The 17,947-nt window shown below is 41.3% G+C and overlaps 1 protein-coding gene across 1 annotated transcript in view; it reads left to right on the top strand.

The window, feature by feature from the left end:
* rsf1.S (remodeling and spacing factor 1 S homeolog) overlaps positions 1 to 17,947 on the top strand; it is a 44,615-nt gene that overhangs the window by 14,998 nt on the left and 11,670 nt on the right. Inside the window, exons 3-9 of the mRNA XM_018250374.2 lie at positions 270 to 362; positions 2,193 to 2,398; positions 5,510 to 5,652; positions 11,827 to 13,658; positions 14,443 to 14,646; positions 15,858 to 15,962; positions 16,912 to 16,991. Of these exons, the coding sequence (XP_018105863.1) occupies positions 270 to 362; positions 2,193 to 2,398; positions 5,510 to 5,652; positions 11,827 to 13,658; positions 14,443 to 14,646; positions 15,858 to 15,962; positions 16,912 to 16,991 (2,663 nt within the window). The remainder of the gene's footprint in view (positions 1 to 269; positions 363 to 2,192; positions 2,399 to 5,509; positions 5,653 to 11,826; positions 13,659 to 14,442; positions 14,647 to 15,857; positions 15,963 to 16,911; positions 16,992 to 17,947) is intronic.

Below are 17,947 nucleotides of genomic sequence, written 5' to 3'. Positions count from 1 at the left end.
GGCAGGGAAGGGAAATCGCGTGACTTTTTATCACAAACAAAGAAGTAAAAAATATTTTCCCCATCCCACTCCTAATTTGCATATACAAATTAGGTATTTGGCCGAATCTTTTGTGAAGGATTTGGTGGTTCAGCCAAATCCAAAATAGTGAATTCGGTGCATCCCTACTTACAGGTAAGAGGACACACAGACTTGGGAGTATTATATAAGTGCATGAAAATGAAGAACAGTGAAACCGGTTTCTAATTCAGTGATGGATTCCCTTACAGGTGTGCCAAGAATACAACAGCACTTGGGCCTGGGAGATGGAGAAGAAAGGTTATCAAGAGATGAGCGTCGAGTCCAAAGTAGGGCTACTGAAGGTAAGGCTTGTGCTAAAATCTTCACAAGGAGGCACATTTATCAAGGGTCAAATTTCAAATTCATGTTTTTTTTAAACTCCCATAAACTTGAAATTCGACAAATCGAAATTTATTATAAGAATCACATTTTTTAATCTCTGGTGAATCGGATCGACCTGGAAACTAAAATCGAATTCGATTCAAATTTAAAAAATTCGATTCGAGTGAGCTCTAACACATCTGCTAGGAAAGGAGCCCCCCCCCTATAAGATATATTGGATCTAACTGTCAATGAATATCTGACACCCAACTGCTGCATGAAGACAGAATGAAAAGAAACAGATGCTGAGAGAGGAATAGGGAACATAAACTTGATTATTTCAGAAACAATGAGAATATTTAATAGATTGTATTTAGAAAGTTTCTTATTTCAGTATGAGGACGCTTATATTAAATTGTCTTGATATGGAATACGTTTCTCTGGGATTTGCTCAATATTCTAATAAGCTATCCCCAGGCAATCCATATACAGCAGTTATTTACAAAATGTAAAGTGTAGATATTGGTGACAAGCACATCACCCCACATTAACATCTACAATATATCAACCTTCTGTTTTTTTTTTTTTATTACTCCGATTAAAAAATATGTACAGGTACTGGATCTGCTATCCGAAATGCTTGGAACCTGGGGGAGGGTCATGTCCACTATAATATTTTGCATTAACATGTTTTTTTTTGTATGATACAGAGAGGGATATTCTGAGACCATTTGCAATTGGTTTTCATTTTTTATTATTTGTGGTTTTTGAGCCATTTCCATTGTTCTTCAGCCTCTCTCCAGCTTGCAATTTCAGCAATCTGGTTGCTAGAGTCCAAATTACCCTAGCAACCATTCACCGATTTGAACAAGAGAATGGAAATTGAATGGGAGAAGCCTGAATAGAAATATAAAGCATAATAATAATATATAGAAATTATAAAAAATAGCAATAACATTTGAAGCCTTATTGAGCATTTGTTTTTAGATGGGGTCAGTGACCCCCATTTGAAAGCGGGAAAGAATCAGAAGAAGAAGGCAAACTATTTAAAGACTATTAAAAAAATAAATAATGACAAACCGTTGAAATGTTACTTAGAATGAGCCATTCTATTTCATACTAAAAGGTGATCCACCCCTTTGAAGTGATACTGTCATGGGAAAAATTCTGCACTGATATCTATTTTTCAAAAGAGCAAACAGATTTTTTTTTATATTCACTTTTAAAATCTGACATGGGGCTAGACATATTGTCAGTTTCCCTGCTGCCCCCAGTCATGTGACATGTGCTCTGATAAACTTCAATCACTCTTTACTACTGTACTGCAAGTTGGAGTGATATCACCCCCAGAGATTATACATCATTCCCATCAGTCGCTGCCCCAGTGCAGTTAACAATCCTTATCACATAAACACACACTATAGGCAGTTTTACCTGCAGTCAATTCATCTGTGAAGTTACCAGAAAACTATATCTAGTTTTTTTTTTTATGGATGCACCGAATCCACTATTTTGGATTCGGCCGAACCCTCGAATCCTTCGGCAAATATTCGGCTGAATACTGAACCGACTCCTAACCCTTATTTGCAGATGCAAATTAGGTGTGGGAAGGGGAAAACATTTTTACTTCCTTGTTTTGTGACAAAAAGTCACATGATTTCCCTCCCCGCCCCTAATTTGCATATGTCAATTAGGATTCAGTTCGGCCGGGCAGAAGGATTCGATCAAATCTGAATCCTGTTGAAATAGGCCGAATCCCGAACCGAATCCTGGTTTCGATACCTAGGTTTTTTGTATGTTTGTCTTTGCAGCATCTCTGTGAGTGTCAGTTTGATGACAATTTGAAGTTCAAGAATGCCATTAATGAAGAAGATGGTGATGCTATGCGCCTCCAGCCTATTGGTAGGGATAAGGACGGTCTGATGTATTGGTTTCAACTGGATCAGGATCACAACATCCGCATGTACATAGAGGAGCAAGATGACCAAGATGGTTCCACATGGAAATGCATTGTCAGGTGGGTTCAGCAGCAAGTTCTTTACATGAGCAAACTAAGTAGATGCTTTAGACATCACTGGGAAATCTTGGTCTCAAAGCTGGAAAAATGGTATTTTATTTTAGTCTAGGATTATATAGTGTTACTGTAGTTAGGCATGAAGCATCTGTGTAGCTAGAGCCCAGTGTTACTAGTGGCTTAAAGCAGAACTAAACCCTAATAATGAAGATGGGTAAAAATGCCATTTTATATACTGAAACAAAGTCCAAAGTAGCTGTAGCACACAATTCAGTTTTGATAATGCAAAAAGTGAGTTTTATTGGCTCATTGCAGACTTTAAGGGCTCGTCACTAATTATCCAGCAGAAAATGAGCTTCCCTGGCTGTAATATAAGCTGATGCTACAGGTTTGCTGATTATTAAATTCTGATGCTAATTGCACTGGTTTCTGTGCTGCCATGTAGTAATTATCTGTATTAATTACTAATCAGCCTTATATTGTGATATTTATATTCCCTGATATTTAAAGAAAATCCCCTAACTACTACCCAAGGTAGTCCCCCCCCCCCATCGCTTCCCCTCCTGCATAGTTACACCTTAAATTGCCCCTAAAAGCTTTCTCACATATTGGTGCAAAGTGCATCAGGGCTCATGGCCATCACCTTCCGAAACTCCTGTCTTCTTCTGTAAGTGAAAGCCATATTGGTGCAGAGTCCTGCAGCGGGTCGGGAATCCGCTGGTTACCTGCAAAAAAAGTGGGCACCCTGTGGAATGAGGGGAGGATTTTCAGGTGCCGGTATACCCGCGGGCCTGCAGAGTTGTGGGTCTCATCTAAATTTCTTAACTCATATAATATTGTCTATATTTTACTCCTTTTAAAGTTTTACAAAATTTGTTTCTGTCCCCATCCACTTGATGACACCACTTCCGGTTTGATGGTGGTTTGGCGGGTTTGTGCGTCGGGATGCGGATAAGGCAGTTGTTGGTCTGGGTCAGGTAGCGGATAAAAGTGGGTAAATATGCGGTTGTAGTTGGGGCTGCAGGGTATGAGTTTCAGTCAACACCTTACTGAAGTTCAATGGAACCATTGTGATTGGATGTTTGTGATTTTACTACCCTTTACCACAACTTAAATGCCGGCGAATTCCCTACCACTACAGTTGAACTGAAGAAGCCTCTTGTGCGTGATGAAACGTTTTCAAGAAAAACTCAATGTCCAGTTGCCTTTGACTTGTACTAGATAATGTAAACCAGGCAGTGGTTAAAGGGGTGGTTCACCTTTAAAGGAGAAGGAAACCCCCAGGGCGCTAAACCCCTCCCCCCCTCCCCTGTGCTGCCCCCCCTTCCTCCTCCCCCCTGGCCTACCTGTCCCCCTGGGCAAATGCCCCTAACTTTTTACTCACCCCTCTGCGCAGGTCCTGTCCACGGAGTTCGCAGTCGCCATCTTCTCCCACGCGCGTCTTCTTCCTGCTCTGACCGGCGTCTTCTGGCGCATGCGCAGTAGGAACAGGTACCGGTACGGCTCTACTGCGCATGCGCCGAATGTCACGAAGTTTTCCGATTTCACTTCGTGAAAGACGCCGGTCAGAGCAGGAAGAAGACGCGCGTGGGAGAAGATGGCGACTGCGAACTCCGTGGACAGGACCTGCGCAGAGGGGTGAGTAAAAAGTTAGGGGCATTTGCCCAGGGGGACAGGTAGGCCAGGGGGGAGGAGGGAGGGGGGGCAGCACAGGGGAGGGGGGGAGGGGTTTAGCGCCCTGGGGGTTTCCTTCTCCTTTAAGGTAACTTTTATTATGTTATAGAACGGTCAGTTCTAAGCAACTTTTCATTTGTTTTTCATTATTTATTTTTTATAGTTATTTGCCTTTTTCTTCTGGCTCTTTGCAGCTTTCAAATGGGCGTCACTGACTCCCTTCTAAAAAAAACAAATTGCAAATTGTATCAGAATATCAGTCTCTGTCATACTAAAAGTTATCTCAAAGGTGAACAACCCCTTTAAATGAGACAGGGTCTAAATAAAAAGGTTTGTACAGGTAGAGGATCTATTATCTACTATGTTTTCCTGTAATAATAAAACAGTAGCTTGTACTTGATCCCAACTAAGATATAATTATTTCTTAGTAGAAGCAGAACCAGCACCAGCCTATTGGGTTTATTTACATACTTAAGGTATAAAGATCTAAATTACAGAAAGAGAAAGATTTATTATCCAGAAAGCCCCAGGTTTCAAGCTTTCTGGGTAATAGGTTCCCTACCTGTAATCCAAAGCAACAATAATAATACAATTTTAAGATCACAAAAGAATTGTGTTTGACTGTTGGGGGTCAGTGACTCCCATTTGAAAGCTGGAAAGATAAAGAAGTTGGAGGCAAATAATTTGAAAACTGTTTAGAAAAAAAAAAAGCCCAATTGCAAAGTTGCTAGGAATAGGACATACTACAATATGCTAAAAGTTAATATAAAGTTCAACTACTCCTTTAATATCTTATTGTGTTTTCTCTCCAAGGTAAAGAGCAAATATATATATCTATTGAAAGATCGGGAATCCATATAACTATTCAGCATGGCCGAAGGGACCAGCCCCAGTTCCAAGGCAGTCAAAGTCCAAAAAGTTTATATCAAAAAAGATATGTCCCAAGGCCTCTTAGAGTAAAAATAAGAATAATTTATTGATAATCACATTTAAAAAGTATTCAGTACAAACCACCCCACATATCCCACCTTACGCGTTTCACACCCTCCGGCGCTTACCTATGACTAACATATTTTCAACATATTTTGCAGGGCTTGTAATCACATTACTTGTGATCCTATACTCTGCAAACCATATTGGGGTTCATAGTTCAAAACACCCTGGCTAACTAAAGCACAACAGATACACACATAATCTTAACTTCTATAATATGAATAAGATAAGAAAATGCTCATCCAAAAATTCCCAAAATATGGGATTACACCTCCCACAGGTGAGGCAAATGATTCAAGATTTAGAGAGAAGCCCAGCCACTAGGCTGTGAATGTTTTTTCTTGGACCTGTAGAAGTTTGATATAATGATTTCCTTATCAGTAATGGAGGTTCTGATCATTTCTTGGATCACAAACCACAAGCATTTAAACTCTTTTGTCATTGTAGGACTAGGAATGAGTTTGCAGAAACCCTGGAACTGCTGAAAGCACAAATAGACCCTGCCTTGCTAAAGAAATCCGAACCAGAAGAAGGCTCATCTCGTGCAAGTCCTAACCCAGAGCAGGATGAAATTAAGAAAGAAAACAGGGGTAAGCATTTGTTTCTCTTGCTGAATTTATTTATTATTGATCCCTTTAGCTGTTACAGTATTTCATTGAAGACTTAGTATAATTTCCCTTAGAGTGTTTGAGGCACAAAAAAGTTATAGTGTAATTAATTTAGAAACCCAGTTTTACTGAAGGCAAAGGCTTTTGTGCCAAATAGTGTATTATTATTATTTATATTCTCAGATTGTTGGGTATTATAATAAAGGACTAGTTAACACTGACCATTCATTCATTCTTCCTAGGGATCTATGGCATGGCAAGAAATATGACCACTGCCACTGATATCTTGAAGTACCTGTATGTGTAAATATATATAGGGGCAGATTTATTAAGGTTCAAATGGTGAATTCAAATTTTTCAGTTGGATTTTTGGTCAAAACTCCCAATAATCCAAGATCGAATTCGAGATTTATCATACCTTGACCCTGGGAACAACTCGAAAAACTTGCCGAGTTCATGTAGAAGTCAATAGCAGAGGTCCAGAGACTTGTTTGAAAATGTTAATAGCCTTCCTTTTTCAGAGCAAAAACTAGATTAGAGTTTAGTTGTATTCGATTTGAGTTTCTGGTCGGTAATATTCGATCGAGTTTTAGACATTCGCGTTTTTCTAAAATAACCTCCCATTTGAGTTGAGTATTTTCAAATTTATTTAGGGATGATTTTGGATTCGGCGGAAACCCTGAATCCTTTGCGAAAGATTTGTCAGAATATCAAGCCGAATCCAAATCCTAACTTGCATATGCAAATTAGGAGTGGGAAAACATTTTTTACTTCCTTGTTTTGTGACAAAAAAAGATTTCCCTCATCACCCCTAATTTGCATATGCAAATTATGATTTGGTTCGGCCGGGCAGTAAGATTCGGCCGAATCCTAGATTTTGTGCATCCCTAAATTTATTATAGTAAAAAAAATTCACATAAATTCAACCCTTGATAAATCTGCCCAAAAATGTCCCAACATACAGTGAACCGGTGCTAGAATAAATCATAAAATTGTACTTTAATGCTCCTAAGAATCAAATTAAAGCTTAATAAGACACGAGTGATGTTACATTACTTTTAGATGCTGTGTAGGTTGAATTTCTTGGACATAAGTCTTACAAATTTTATTGTGTTCCTTTACTAACTGCATCATTTCCTCTCTGGCAAACAAAACACCTTTCCTGTTCCTTACTCATGGAAGTGGGCCACAACTTGTCAATCCCCTCCCACCATGCAATGGGACAGGAAATACAACATAAAAACCCTGCTTCCGCCCCCTGGCCGCCATCTTTTTTGACTCCTGTCGCTCACCCCGCTAGTTCCAGATGGGTACCTCTCCCCTTTTGATGTCCCAGGACCGAGGTGTTCCTTGTGGGTGCCCTGGGGAAAGCCGTGTAGGCTTGGGCCATGTTTGCTGCCGGCGCTGTAAGTCGCAAAAGCTTGTTCAGGCACCATGCGCGATAAGACGCAGAGTATTCCGGCACAAACCCGGAACTGACGCGCTTGGCACCCAGACTTAAGAGAGGTGCCTTCTTCTCCCCCTGTTGGCTGCTGATCTGGTAAGGTGTTTCTGTGCCGTTTGTGCTGTCAGGAGGGTACTGTTGTAAGTATATGTTTTCCTGACTACTAATGTTGAGCCTGCAGGCATCCTCCTTGGACAGGTATTTATAATTTGCATGGAATCTTTTAGGTTGGTCTTCACTGCATTCTGCTGGAGTGTATCCCTATCTGCATGATGAGCTCTAGAAGGTCTCACTCAGGCTCAAGGGGTTGAGTGTTCTTTTGAGAGGTGAACATGGGATTCAAGACAAGGAGAAGTTAAAAAAAAAAAAAATCTTTTTGCTTAAGGACTGCTATTAGTAATGGTGCCCTTTTCTCTTAATATGAGTTCTCCAACCAGAGAAGGAAGTAGGAGGAAGACAGCCAGAAGAGATTGTGGCTCATATTCCGATTATGTACTTCCAGATTGTGCGCTAAATGTCTGCATGAAGCTTCTGGAATGGTTCCAACGCAAGCTTCTGACATGTTGAATTGGATGAAAGAAACCATTAACCAATCAGTGACTTCCATGATGTTGCAAGTTACAGATAATGTTTTGAAAAGCTTAGGTCAGACAACTAGCAGATCTTCCTCTGTGGGGGGCAGAAGTAGCCCGGATAGGCCTACTCCAGTTAGAACTAAATCTTCCAGGGCTTGGTCGAGTTCCGAAGGGGAAATCTCTGATGAGGATACAGTTGATGATGGGGATTCTTCTTTCAATACTGATATGGTAGAACCTCTCATTAAAGCAATTAGGAAAATGTTGGGTTTAGAAGATCAAAGTAAATCTCCTGTTAAGCAAGATAAAATGTATAAATCTGCTGCCAAAAAGAATCATTTATTCCCAGTTCATGATGTTAAAAAGTCGACTATCCAGTCTGAATGGGAAAATCCTGAGAGAAAGTAGAAAACTACTCTTCTGGTAGATGGAGTATCTCTTAAGGATACAATGGAAAGGCGACAAGATGGAGCATTGAAAAGTGGCAGGTGGTGCAGCATGCAAATCAGCGATTGCAATTACCTCAGTCACTAGGGCCAATAAGATATGGCTTCAGGAATTGGAGGGAGCGATTAAGGCTGGCACTGACAGAGAAAAGTTAATTGAATTGCTTCAAGATGTGAAAGTTGCAAATGAATTTGCTGCAGAAGCTTCTCTGGAATTGATAAAACTGGCGGCTAGATCTGTTGTGGCGAGAAGAGGATTATGGTTGAGACAATTCCACGCAGATTCCCAGTCTAATCATAACTTGTGCAGTCTTCCATTCAAGGGAAATTTTTATTTGGTTCAGACCTGGATCAAATTATTTCTAAAGCATTGGCAGGAAAGTCTTCCTTTCTGCCGCAAGAACATAGAGACAAGAGAAATCCGGCTAGGAACTTTAAAAGTTCTTTCAGAGATGCCAGGCAGTACAAGCCCAGAAAATCTTTTTCTAGACAATGGAAGAACAGAAACCAGTCCTTTCAGGCTAAAAGAAGGGGATTGGGGTTCCAATGTCAAATCTGAAAAAGCCTAGAGCATGAAGGTGTGGGAGCCCGATTGTACGTAGGGGGAAGATTGGCAAGATTCAGTGCAATGTGGGCTCGAGTTTGCCCAGACAAATGGGTATTAGACGTAATATCGAGAGGTTACAAACTAAAGCTTCAAAAAAATCTTCCTCATCACTTCATTTCTTCAGACAAGCGGAGATCCGCAGAGAGTTCTTCAGCCCTAAGATCTATTATTCGGGACCTGCTGAAAAACAAGGTGATATCAAAGCTCCCTCAAGGGCAAAAATTTTCGGGAATATATTCCCATCTTTTTCTCAGATGGAAGCAGAATGGAGAATTCAGGGTTATCCTCAACCTCAGAAGAGATAACAGACAGTTGAAAGTCCCTTCTTTCAACATGGAAACCCTAAAATCAATCACTCAGTGTGTGGATATGGGCGACTGTGTAGTGAAACTAGATATAAAAGATGCTTATTGGCACATACCAGTGAAGAGATCTCACAGGAAGTTTCTACGGTTCTAGATTCTGAACGAACATTATCAGTATGCCGTCCTTCCATTTGGGCTGGCCACAGCTCCCAGGTTATTCACAAAAGTCTTGGCACCCATCATAGCAAATCTAAGGCTCCAGGGCGACATCCTTATCAAAGCCCAGTCGAAAGATGTTCTCGAAGTTCTGGGAGTAATCATCGACACAGAGAACTTTAATCTCAGTCTCCCAGAGAGAAGGATTCAGGATATTCAAAACTCAAGTTCCAAGCCAAAACTACGCGGACACCGGTAAGCTGCCATAGGATAATGGGGAAATTGATTTCCGCGATAGACTGCATGAAATAGGCCCAAATTCACACCAGAATGCTACAATGTGAATTTCTGACCAGATGGGATCACAATTACCTCCGACCTCACCAACAAATCCTGCTTGAGCCGACTACAGTCCAGTCCCTGAATTGGTGGACAAAAGCTGTAAACCTTCGACACCCAGTGTCTTTGAGTCAGCTACAATGAATAGTGCTGACCACAGATGCCAGCAAGTGGGGCTGGGGGGGCCCACATACTGACTCAGGGCAGGTGGGATCTATCGGAAATCCCCAAATCTTCCAATTGGAAAGATTTAAAGGCAGTGTTCCTCGGACTGATAACATTCGAGAGTCATCTTCTAAACAAGTCAGTTCTGATAAGATCAGACCATATGACTTTGGTCAGATATCTGAACAGGCAAGGAGGGACGAGATCAAGAGGTCTATTGGACTTGACCATATATATATTTTTTAATGGGCAGAAAAGAACTTGAAAGAACTGAAAGTGGAATACTTTCCGGGAGTCCAGAATGTGATTCAGACAGACAGACAGACTGAACTCGAAATTACCGAAGTATGTCTCCTGGACAGCAGATCAAGATGCTTGGATGACGGATGCATTTTCCATCCAATGGAAATTTCGCAGGGCGTACGTATTCCCTCCTGTGCCTCTGATCCCAAGAGTTCTGACGAAAATAAGAGGATCATGTGGAAATAGTTCTGGTGGCACCTTGGTGGCCAAAGAGGCCCTGGTTTTCACCAATATTGCTCCTATCAAAGGCCTTCCGCTCAGACTTTCCAATCGACAGGATCTGATGACATAGGGCGAGGTAATCCATCCTCACCCAGGCAGATGGGCCTTGACGGCGTGACTCTTGAGAGGTTGAACCTCTCCTCCTTTGGGCTTTCAGAGACCTCAGTTTCTACATTATTGGCAGCAAGGAAACCTAACACCTTACAAAAGTATTTCATCACTTGGGAAAAATTTGGCAAGTGGTGTGAGGAAGATAAAGTCAATCCATTTAATGCTTCAGGGGTTTAACGTGTGGAGTTTTTACAGAAAGGTTTGGCGCTTAAACTAAGCATTTCCACCCTCAGAGGTCAGGTAACAGCCCTTTCCCACTTCTCTAAAGTGGCATGGTCTCAAAATACACTGGTTAAGAAATTCTTCCAGGGGGCCAAAAAACTTGCACCAATCGTTAGACCTCAGATCTCTCCATGGGACCTAAGTCTGATTTTGAACACACTTACCAGGGAACCTTTTGAACCCATAGAGGACATTCCTTTGAAGATGTTAAACTTAAAAATGTGCTTCTTTCTGGCAATTACCTCTGCAAGAAGAGTTGGGGAACTCCAAGCTCTTTCTATCCGGGAAGGAAAGCTTACCTTTCTACAGGATAAGGTGGTCCTCAAAACAGCAGACAAGTTTATCCCTAAGGTGGTGTCTGAATTCCATACCACACAGGACATTATACTACCTACTTTTTCCCCCTAATACAAAATCCGATCTTGAGCATCAATGGCATAAGCTGGATGTGGTTAGATGTCTGAAAACCTACCCGGACAGACTTCTGCCAATAAGATCTTCGGACTCCCTCAAGGGAGAAAAGCGGGGGCTCAACCATCCAAGTCTACTATAGCAGGTTGGATCAAAGAATGCATTCAGAACGCTTACGTTTTAAATTTCAGCACAGTACCCTCCGTTATTAAGGCACATTCAACCAGAGGGATGGCAGCATCCTGGGCCTTTCATGCAGGAGCCACTTTGGAAGAGATCTGCAAAGCTGCAGTGTGGTCCTCTTTTCATACATTTCTCAATCATTACAAATTAAATGTTTTTCTAACCTGTTGCTTTCGGTGCTATGGTGCTAAATTCTGTATTAAATTCTGTTTAAAATCTAACTTCTCCCTCCCTCATTTATGTTGGTTGCTTTGGTACATCCCACTGCCATGTGTAAGGAACAGGAATAGGGAAAATCATATCATATACTTACCGAGATTTTCCTTTCCTGGACTGGAACATGGCAGTGGGCACGGCTTCCCACCCTCTATTGGGGGAGACTCCAGGAGTTCAAAGATGGCGGCCAGGGGGCGGAAGCAGGGTTTTTATGTTGTATTTCCTGTCCCATTGCATGGTGGGAGGGGATTAACCCATTGCAGCCCACAGCCATGTTCCGGTCCAGGAAAGGAAAATCTCGGTAAGTATATGATTTTCCCTAATTTTACATGTGTTCTACTAATGTAGCAGTTGTTGAAGCTGTTTTATTGTTTAAAAACAATTTAAAAAGCTGTTTTAAAAATAAAAAAAATCATCTTTTTTTGTTTATATATTGTTCTTTATGGTCTAGAGGGAGCACCAGAGGATGATCATATTAAGGAAGAAAAGCCGGATGAAACGAGTCCGCAGTCTCCACCCAACTGTAAGGAGGCAGATCAAAGTAATGGCCTTAAAACAGAAGACGATCGACCTTTACAATCATCGTTGCAAATAAAGACCGAGCCTGTTTCAGATATGGAGACAGACAAACAAATTGCCAAAGAAGAAAATGACTCCTTCAAGGAGAATGTAAAGCCTGTAAAAGAGGATAGAACAGCACCAAAGGAACCCAAAGAGAGCACAGATAGGGTAACGCCATCTCATGAACCCGAAAGGGCTGAAATATCAGTGATCGTAAAACATGCAGATGATCACGTAGAGAAGACGGTGGAGGAAACTGAGAGGATGAAGAATGACCAGCAAGCGAAGATTCCTTTGAAAAAACGGGAACTGAAACTGACAGACGATTTTGATAGCCCTGTTAAAACCTCCCTTTGCAGATCTGTCACTCCTTCAAAAGATCCATTGCTTAAAGATGATGGGAAACAAGAAGAGGACCATGTTAAGACCAGTTTAAGTACTGGACCTGATGGGAAGCATCTGGTTAATGGTGAAATGAACTGTGAAAAAACAATGCACAAAACAAAGGTGAGCCAAGTAGAGAATAAAACCAACGTTGTAAAAGACATTGTTAGTGGCACCAAGGAAGCAAATGGTATCTTAAACGAGAGAAAAAACTCTGGAGTTATCAGAATTATTCATGGCTCCAAAGAGTCTAGCAAGGCCCCTACCATTGGCAGCTTAGAAAAAGACATTGATATTAACTCTGTAACACCATCAGATGAAAAACCGGAGCAAAAAGCACTGTCAAAGGAACCTCCAGATGGCACTGAGCAGAGTGAAACCAAGGATAGAGGAGTAACCACGAAAGAACCAGCAGTTGAATCCAGTGAAGTTAAGTCAACTGTAGCCAAGGAGACATCACAAAGAGAGAAAAAGGATGCAGTGACCGATAAAGGCCCACTTTTAGAAATACCAGAAGAAGGAAGTGAAACAAAAAGCATTCCCCAGAATGTGATAGAGGATCAATGCAAATCAGAAAAACCAAAGGTAGAGCCTGAACAAAAAACGGAGTCTGTTAAACCCGTTAAAGAGGAAACTACAGACAATCCTGGGGTTGAGACAGAATCCTTTATCATAACAGACATGGAAACAACAAACAAGCCCAGAAAACCAGAGACCTCTAGAAAAGCTGCTACAGATGCAAATAATTCAACACTAGAAGAACCTTCTGAAAGCAAACCCAAGGGGCAAGATGAGGAGAATGTCCCCGAATCTCAAAAAACAGAATCTTTAAAATGTAAATCTGAAGATAAAGCCGTTCCAAAAGAAAGCAGTGACTGCAATGTGGTTGAATCTACCCAGAAAAAGAGAGAACAACCAGATAAAACTCCAGTTGAGGAAGTGGAGAAGGTCTCCAATACGGAGAAACAGCCTTCAAAGAGTAGATCTAGATATAAGCATGAGCCAGAGGATGAGAACAGTGAGACAGAAGGTCAGGAAACCACATCAGAAAGGCATAAACACGGAATAAAGTTGACAATCCGAACTATCCGGGTGGCCGGCAAGAACAGGAGACTTGAGCTACCAGAGCTGCAGGAAGCTGAAGCAGAAGAAAGTATCGGTCGGACATTGAGGCGTTCCCCTCGAATTTCGCGCCCTTCAGTGACGCCTGCTGCTGAGGTTAAAGATCGAAAGCCAGAAAAGAAATTAAGCGACGAGGAAGACAAGCCTGCTTTTCAGAGGTTAGAGAAAGATGACGAGAGAAAGACGGATAAAGATTCCAGCCAAAAAATAAAGAAGGTGCGTGTCGGGAAGGCCATTTCATTGCATTACCTCTGCTTAGGGCTGTTATAACCAGCACTGTAGGAATATAAATATGATTTAAAAGCAGGGATTGCATTTACTTTATCATAATACACAAAAGTCATGAATATCCTGTAAATTATTTATAAGAAGTGTTTAATGATGTCATTAGTTATAATGCGTGCCAAGTCATGTCATTTACAATCCCGATCGGGCTACAAAGAACAAAGGGCACTATATTATTAAAGGACAAGGAAAGGCAAAAAAGTAAAATCCCATTTTTACTTTCTTTAATGAAAAAGAAACCTATCTCCAATATACTTTAATTAAAAAATGTGCACCGTTTTTATAAGAAACCTGACTGTATGCAGTGAAATTCTCCCTTCATTTACTGCTGTGGATAGGAATTGTCAGACAGTCCCTAACTGCTGAGCAGGGAAACAATCATACTTATGAACAGCAGGGGGAGCTCCCGCCTTACCAGCCATGCAGAACTCAAGCAGCTTTGTTTATGACAATCCCTAAACAGCTCAGACCACACTGAGCATGTGCAGGGTCAGGGTCAGGCAAAGATGTTTAACAAAGTTCAAGATGACAGCCCCCTGTGGCCAACTTTGAAAGTATAAGTCATTTGTTTGATTAGGCTTGTGGTGCAGTAAGTTCATGCTTATGTTTAGTATACAAAATACAGCATTTCTAGCCTTATTCTATTTTAGACTTTCCTTGTCCTGTAAGAGCTGTTTTCTAACTGTCAGTGTATTCCTTTGTCACCTTGAATCAGAACAAACCAAGGCAAAGGAGGCGAGCTCGCTGGACCAACTCTCGGTCGCGGCGGAGACGCAAATCTTCCAGTGATGATGAAAGCGAGGAATCTGACAGTGAGGAGGACTCCGAAGAGGATTCAGAAGAGGACAAGGAAGATGGTGCCCCCGGTGAAGATGATGAGCCTTGCAAGAAGTGTGGCCTCCCCAACCATCCCGAATTGGTTAGCACCTTATATATTACAAGTTTAAATGGCCACTAGAACTGATTTTTTTCAATGTATAGTATGTGTTTAAGGGAGGTGATAAGAGGTCAGCATTTGTATTGTCTTGTTATAAGCACTATTTGGCAAGAACAGCCCCCTAAGTTTGCTCATAGTCTGGACAGAGAGATCCCATAAAACTATGGCAGCATAGATATTCCCCTGTACTAAGCACAATTCAGCAGGAACAGTCCCTAAGTTTGCTCATAGCCTGTACAGAGAGATACCATAAAACTATGGCTGCATAGGTATTCCCCTGTACTAAGCACAATTCAGCAGGAACAGTCCCCTAAGTTTGCTCATAGTCTGTACAGAGAGATCCCATAAAACTATGGCAGCATAGGTATTCCTCTGTACTAAGCACAATTCAGCAGGAACAGTCTCCTAAGTTTGCTCATAGTCTGTACAGAGAGATCCCATAAAACTATGGCAGCATAGGTATTCCCTGTACTAAGCACAGTTCAGCAGGAACAGCCCCCTAAATTTGCTCATAGTCTGTATAGAGAGATCCCATAAAACTATGGCAGCATAGGTATTCCTCTGTACTAGGCACAATTCAGCAGGAACAGTCCCCTAAGTTTGCTCATAGTCTGTACAGAGAGATCCCATAAAACTATGGCAGTATAAGTATTCACTTGTACTAAGCACAATTCAGCAGGAACAGTCCCCTAAGTTTGCTCATAGTCTGTACAGAGAGATCCCATAAAACTATGGCAGTATAAGTATTCACTTGTACTAAGCACAATTCAGCAGGAACAGCCCCTAAGTTTGCTCATAGTCTAAACAGAGAGATAACTTAAAACTATGGCAGCATAGGTATTCCCCTGTACTAAGCACAATTCAGCAGGAACAGCCCCTAAGTTTGCTCATAGCCTGTACAGAGAGATCCCATAAAACTATGGCAGCATAGGTATTCCCCTGTACTTAGCACAATTCAGCAGAAACAGCCCCATAAGTTTGCTCATAGTCTGTACAGAGAGATCCCATAAAACTATGACAGCATAGGTATTCCCCTGTACTAAGCACAATTCAGTAGAAACTGCTTTCTACTTTTAATTGTAGAAATAATATTTGCTGTTTGTTCTATTGATAGATTTGGATATGCCTTCATGTTACGCCGGCTCATATCCTTCTGGTTAGTTAATGTGCCCATATTCCTGTGTTTCATGCAGATTTTGTTGTGTGACTCCTGTGACAGTGGATATCATACAGCTTGCCTTCGGCCACCCCTGATGTTGATTCCAGACGGAGAATGGTTCTGTCCTCCATGCCAACATGTATGATTTTAAATGCACATTTTTGTACCAGTATTCCATTGTTGTTTTTGTAATTGATCTAGAAAATGGAGCCTGTTCAACTGTTGTGTGCCAATTGTAACTCGTCTAGGTGAGATACTAAGCAACAGCCTTCTCCAAGGATATCAGGGGACTCTTTTCACTACAATGCTCCATCAAGGCCTGGAACATAGAAACTTTTACATTTGTTTTTAACTAAAGGAGAAGCTACCGAAGCAGTTTACCAATAGATTACACACAATAGTGCAAGCTATATAACACTATATTTATTCTGCACAATGCTTTACCATAAGTAAATTGCTCTAGAAGCTCTCTCTGTTTAGGATAGCAGCTGCCATATTAGCTTGGTTTGACATAAATTCCTGCCTGAGTCTCTCCCTGCTCACTCATAGCTCTGGGCTCAGATTATGGCATAGAGGAAGAGAGGAACAAACTGAGCATGCTCAAGCCCTAGCCCTGGAGGTTTAAGATGAAAACAGGAAGTCTGATACAGAAGCCCATGTGTACACAATAGAAGGATTCTGTCGACAGAGTACTCAGAGCAGCATTTCGGTTCGAGATTCGGCCAGGATTCTGGCTTTTTCAGCAGGAGTCAGCCGAATCCTTCTGGTGGAACCAAATCCAAATTTGCAAATGCAAATTAGGGACGGGAGAGAAATCATGTGACTTTTTGTCACAAAACAAGGAAGTAAATAATGTTTTCCCCTTCCCACCACTAATTTGCATATGCAAATTAGGATTTGGTTCGATATTTGGCCGAATCTTTCGTGAAAGGTACGGCCGAATCTAAAATAGTGGATTCAGTGCATCCCTAATTTAGATAGACCTTTTTCATAAAGCTTACTTAGTTTTAGCCTTTCCTTCTCATCTGTAAATATAAGTGATGCGTAATTTTGCTGGTAAATTCATTTTCTCCCTTATTTATAAACAGAAGCTACTGTGTGAAAAACTGGAAGAGCAGTTACTGAATTTAGACGTTGTTCTGAAGAAGAAGGAGCGAGCAGAGAGGAGGTACTCCATTGCACTTCCTTGGATTTTCAGTTGAACAGTCAGGCTGACCTCACGCTTTCTTACCCTCTCCCATATGCTTCCTGTTTTGTTATTGTCCCTTTGCAAGAAAGCAAAATGCGCAGGGCATGGTTTGACATTACTAATATGAGAGAACAGTCATCCAAATGGGGCACCTTATTGAACACTCCAGGGATACCACAATATGCACAGAGATACCATAAATCCACGGTAGCATAGTTATTATACAATACCCACATGTAAAATCTACATTTTCCCTCCATGTATATAAGTTGGGCATATCTTCCCCTCCATTGTCACATAATTTGTATTGTATACCCCCCCCCCTCATTTGCCAGCGCCATCACATTTTTCTAAAACAAATAGCAGCTTTCACCAGGCGCCCATTTTCCCTCTGACATCATCATCAGTAACATTGAGACATGTATGCTGTAAAGTTCATGCAATGCAGAATGCAGCTTTACACAGGCACAACATACTTTGATAGAAAATTCTGCTGGGATTGAGCAGTGAAATGAGTGTACTCTGAGCTCAGGAGAGGTGTTTAGGAGAAAAAAAAACATAATCCGACAGCTAGAGTGTCTATGGGAATCAGCAATTCTCTCTCTTCATTGGCTGGTAGACTAGAGGGTGTGTTTGGTAATCTGAGCTGAGAAGAATTGAGCATGCTCATAAATCAACAGCCAAAGCAAATGAGGGAGGGGGCTGAGTGGATTAGAGAAGTAGAAGGATTTCTAAGTGATTAAGGGGATGCTGCAGGATTACTGTTAACCTTTTAAAGGACAAGCAAAGTTAAAGTAAAGAAGTAGCTAGAAATGTTGTACCTTATGTTTTGGGCTTCTCTACCAGCCCAAAGCAACCACAGCCCTTTAGCAGTAAAGATCTGTGTCTCCAAAGATGCCCCAGTAGCTCCCCATCTTCTTTTCTGCTGATTCACT

This window comes from Xenopus laevis, chromosome 2S (genome assembly GCF_017654675.1).
Source record: "Xenopus laevis strain J_2021 chromosome 2S, Xenopus_laevis_v10.1, whole genome shotgun sequence".
In the NCBI taxonomy this organism is placed as follows: Eukaryota; Metazoa; Chordata; class Amphibia; order Anura; family Pipidae; genus Xenopus; species Xenopus laevis.
This window is presented reverse-complemented; position numbering and strand designations above follow the sequence as displayed.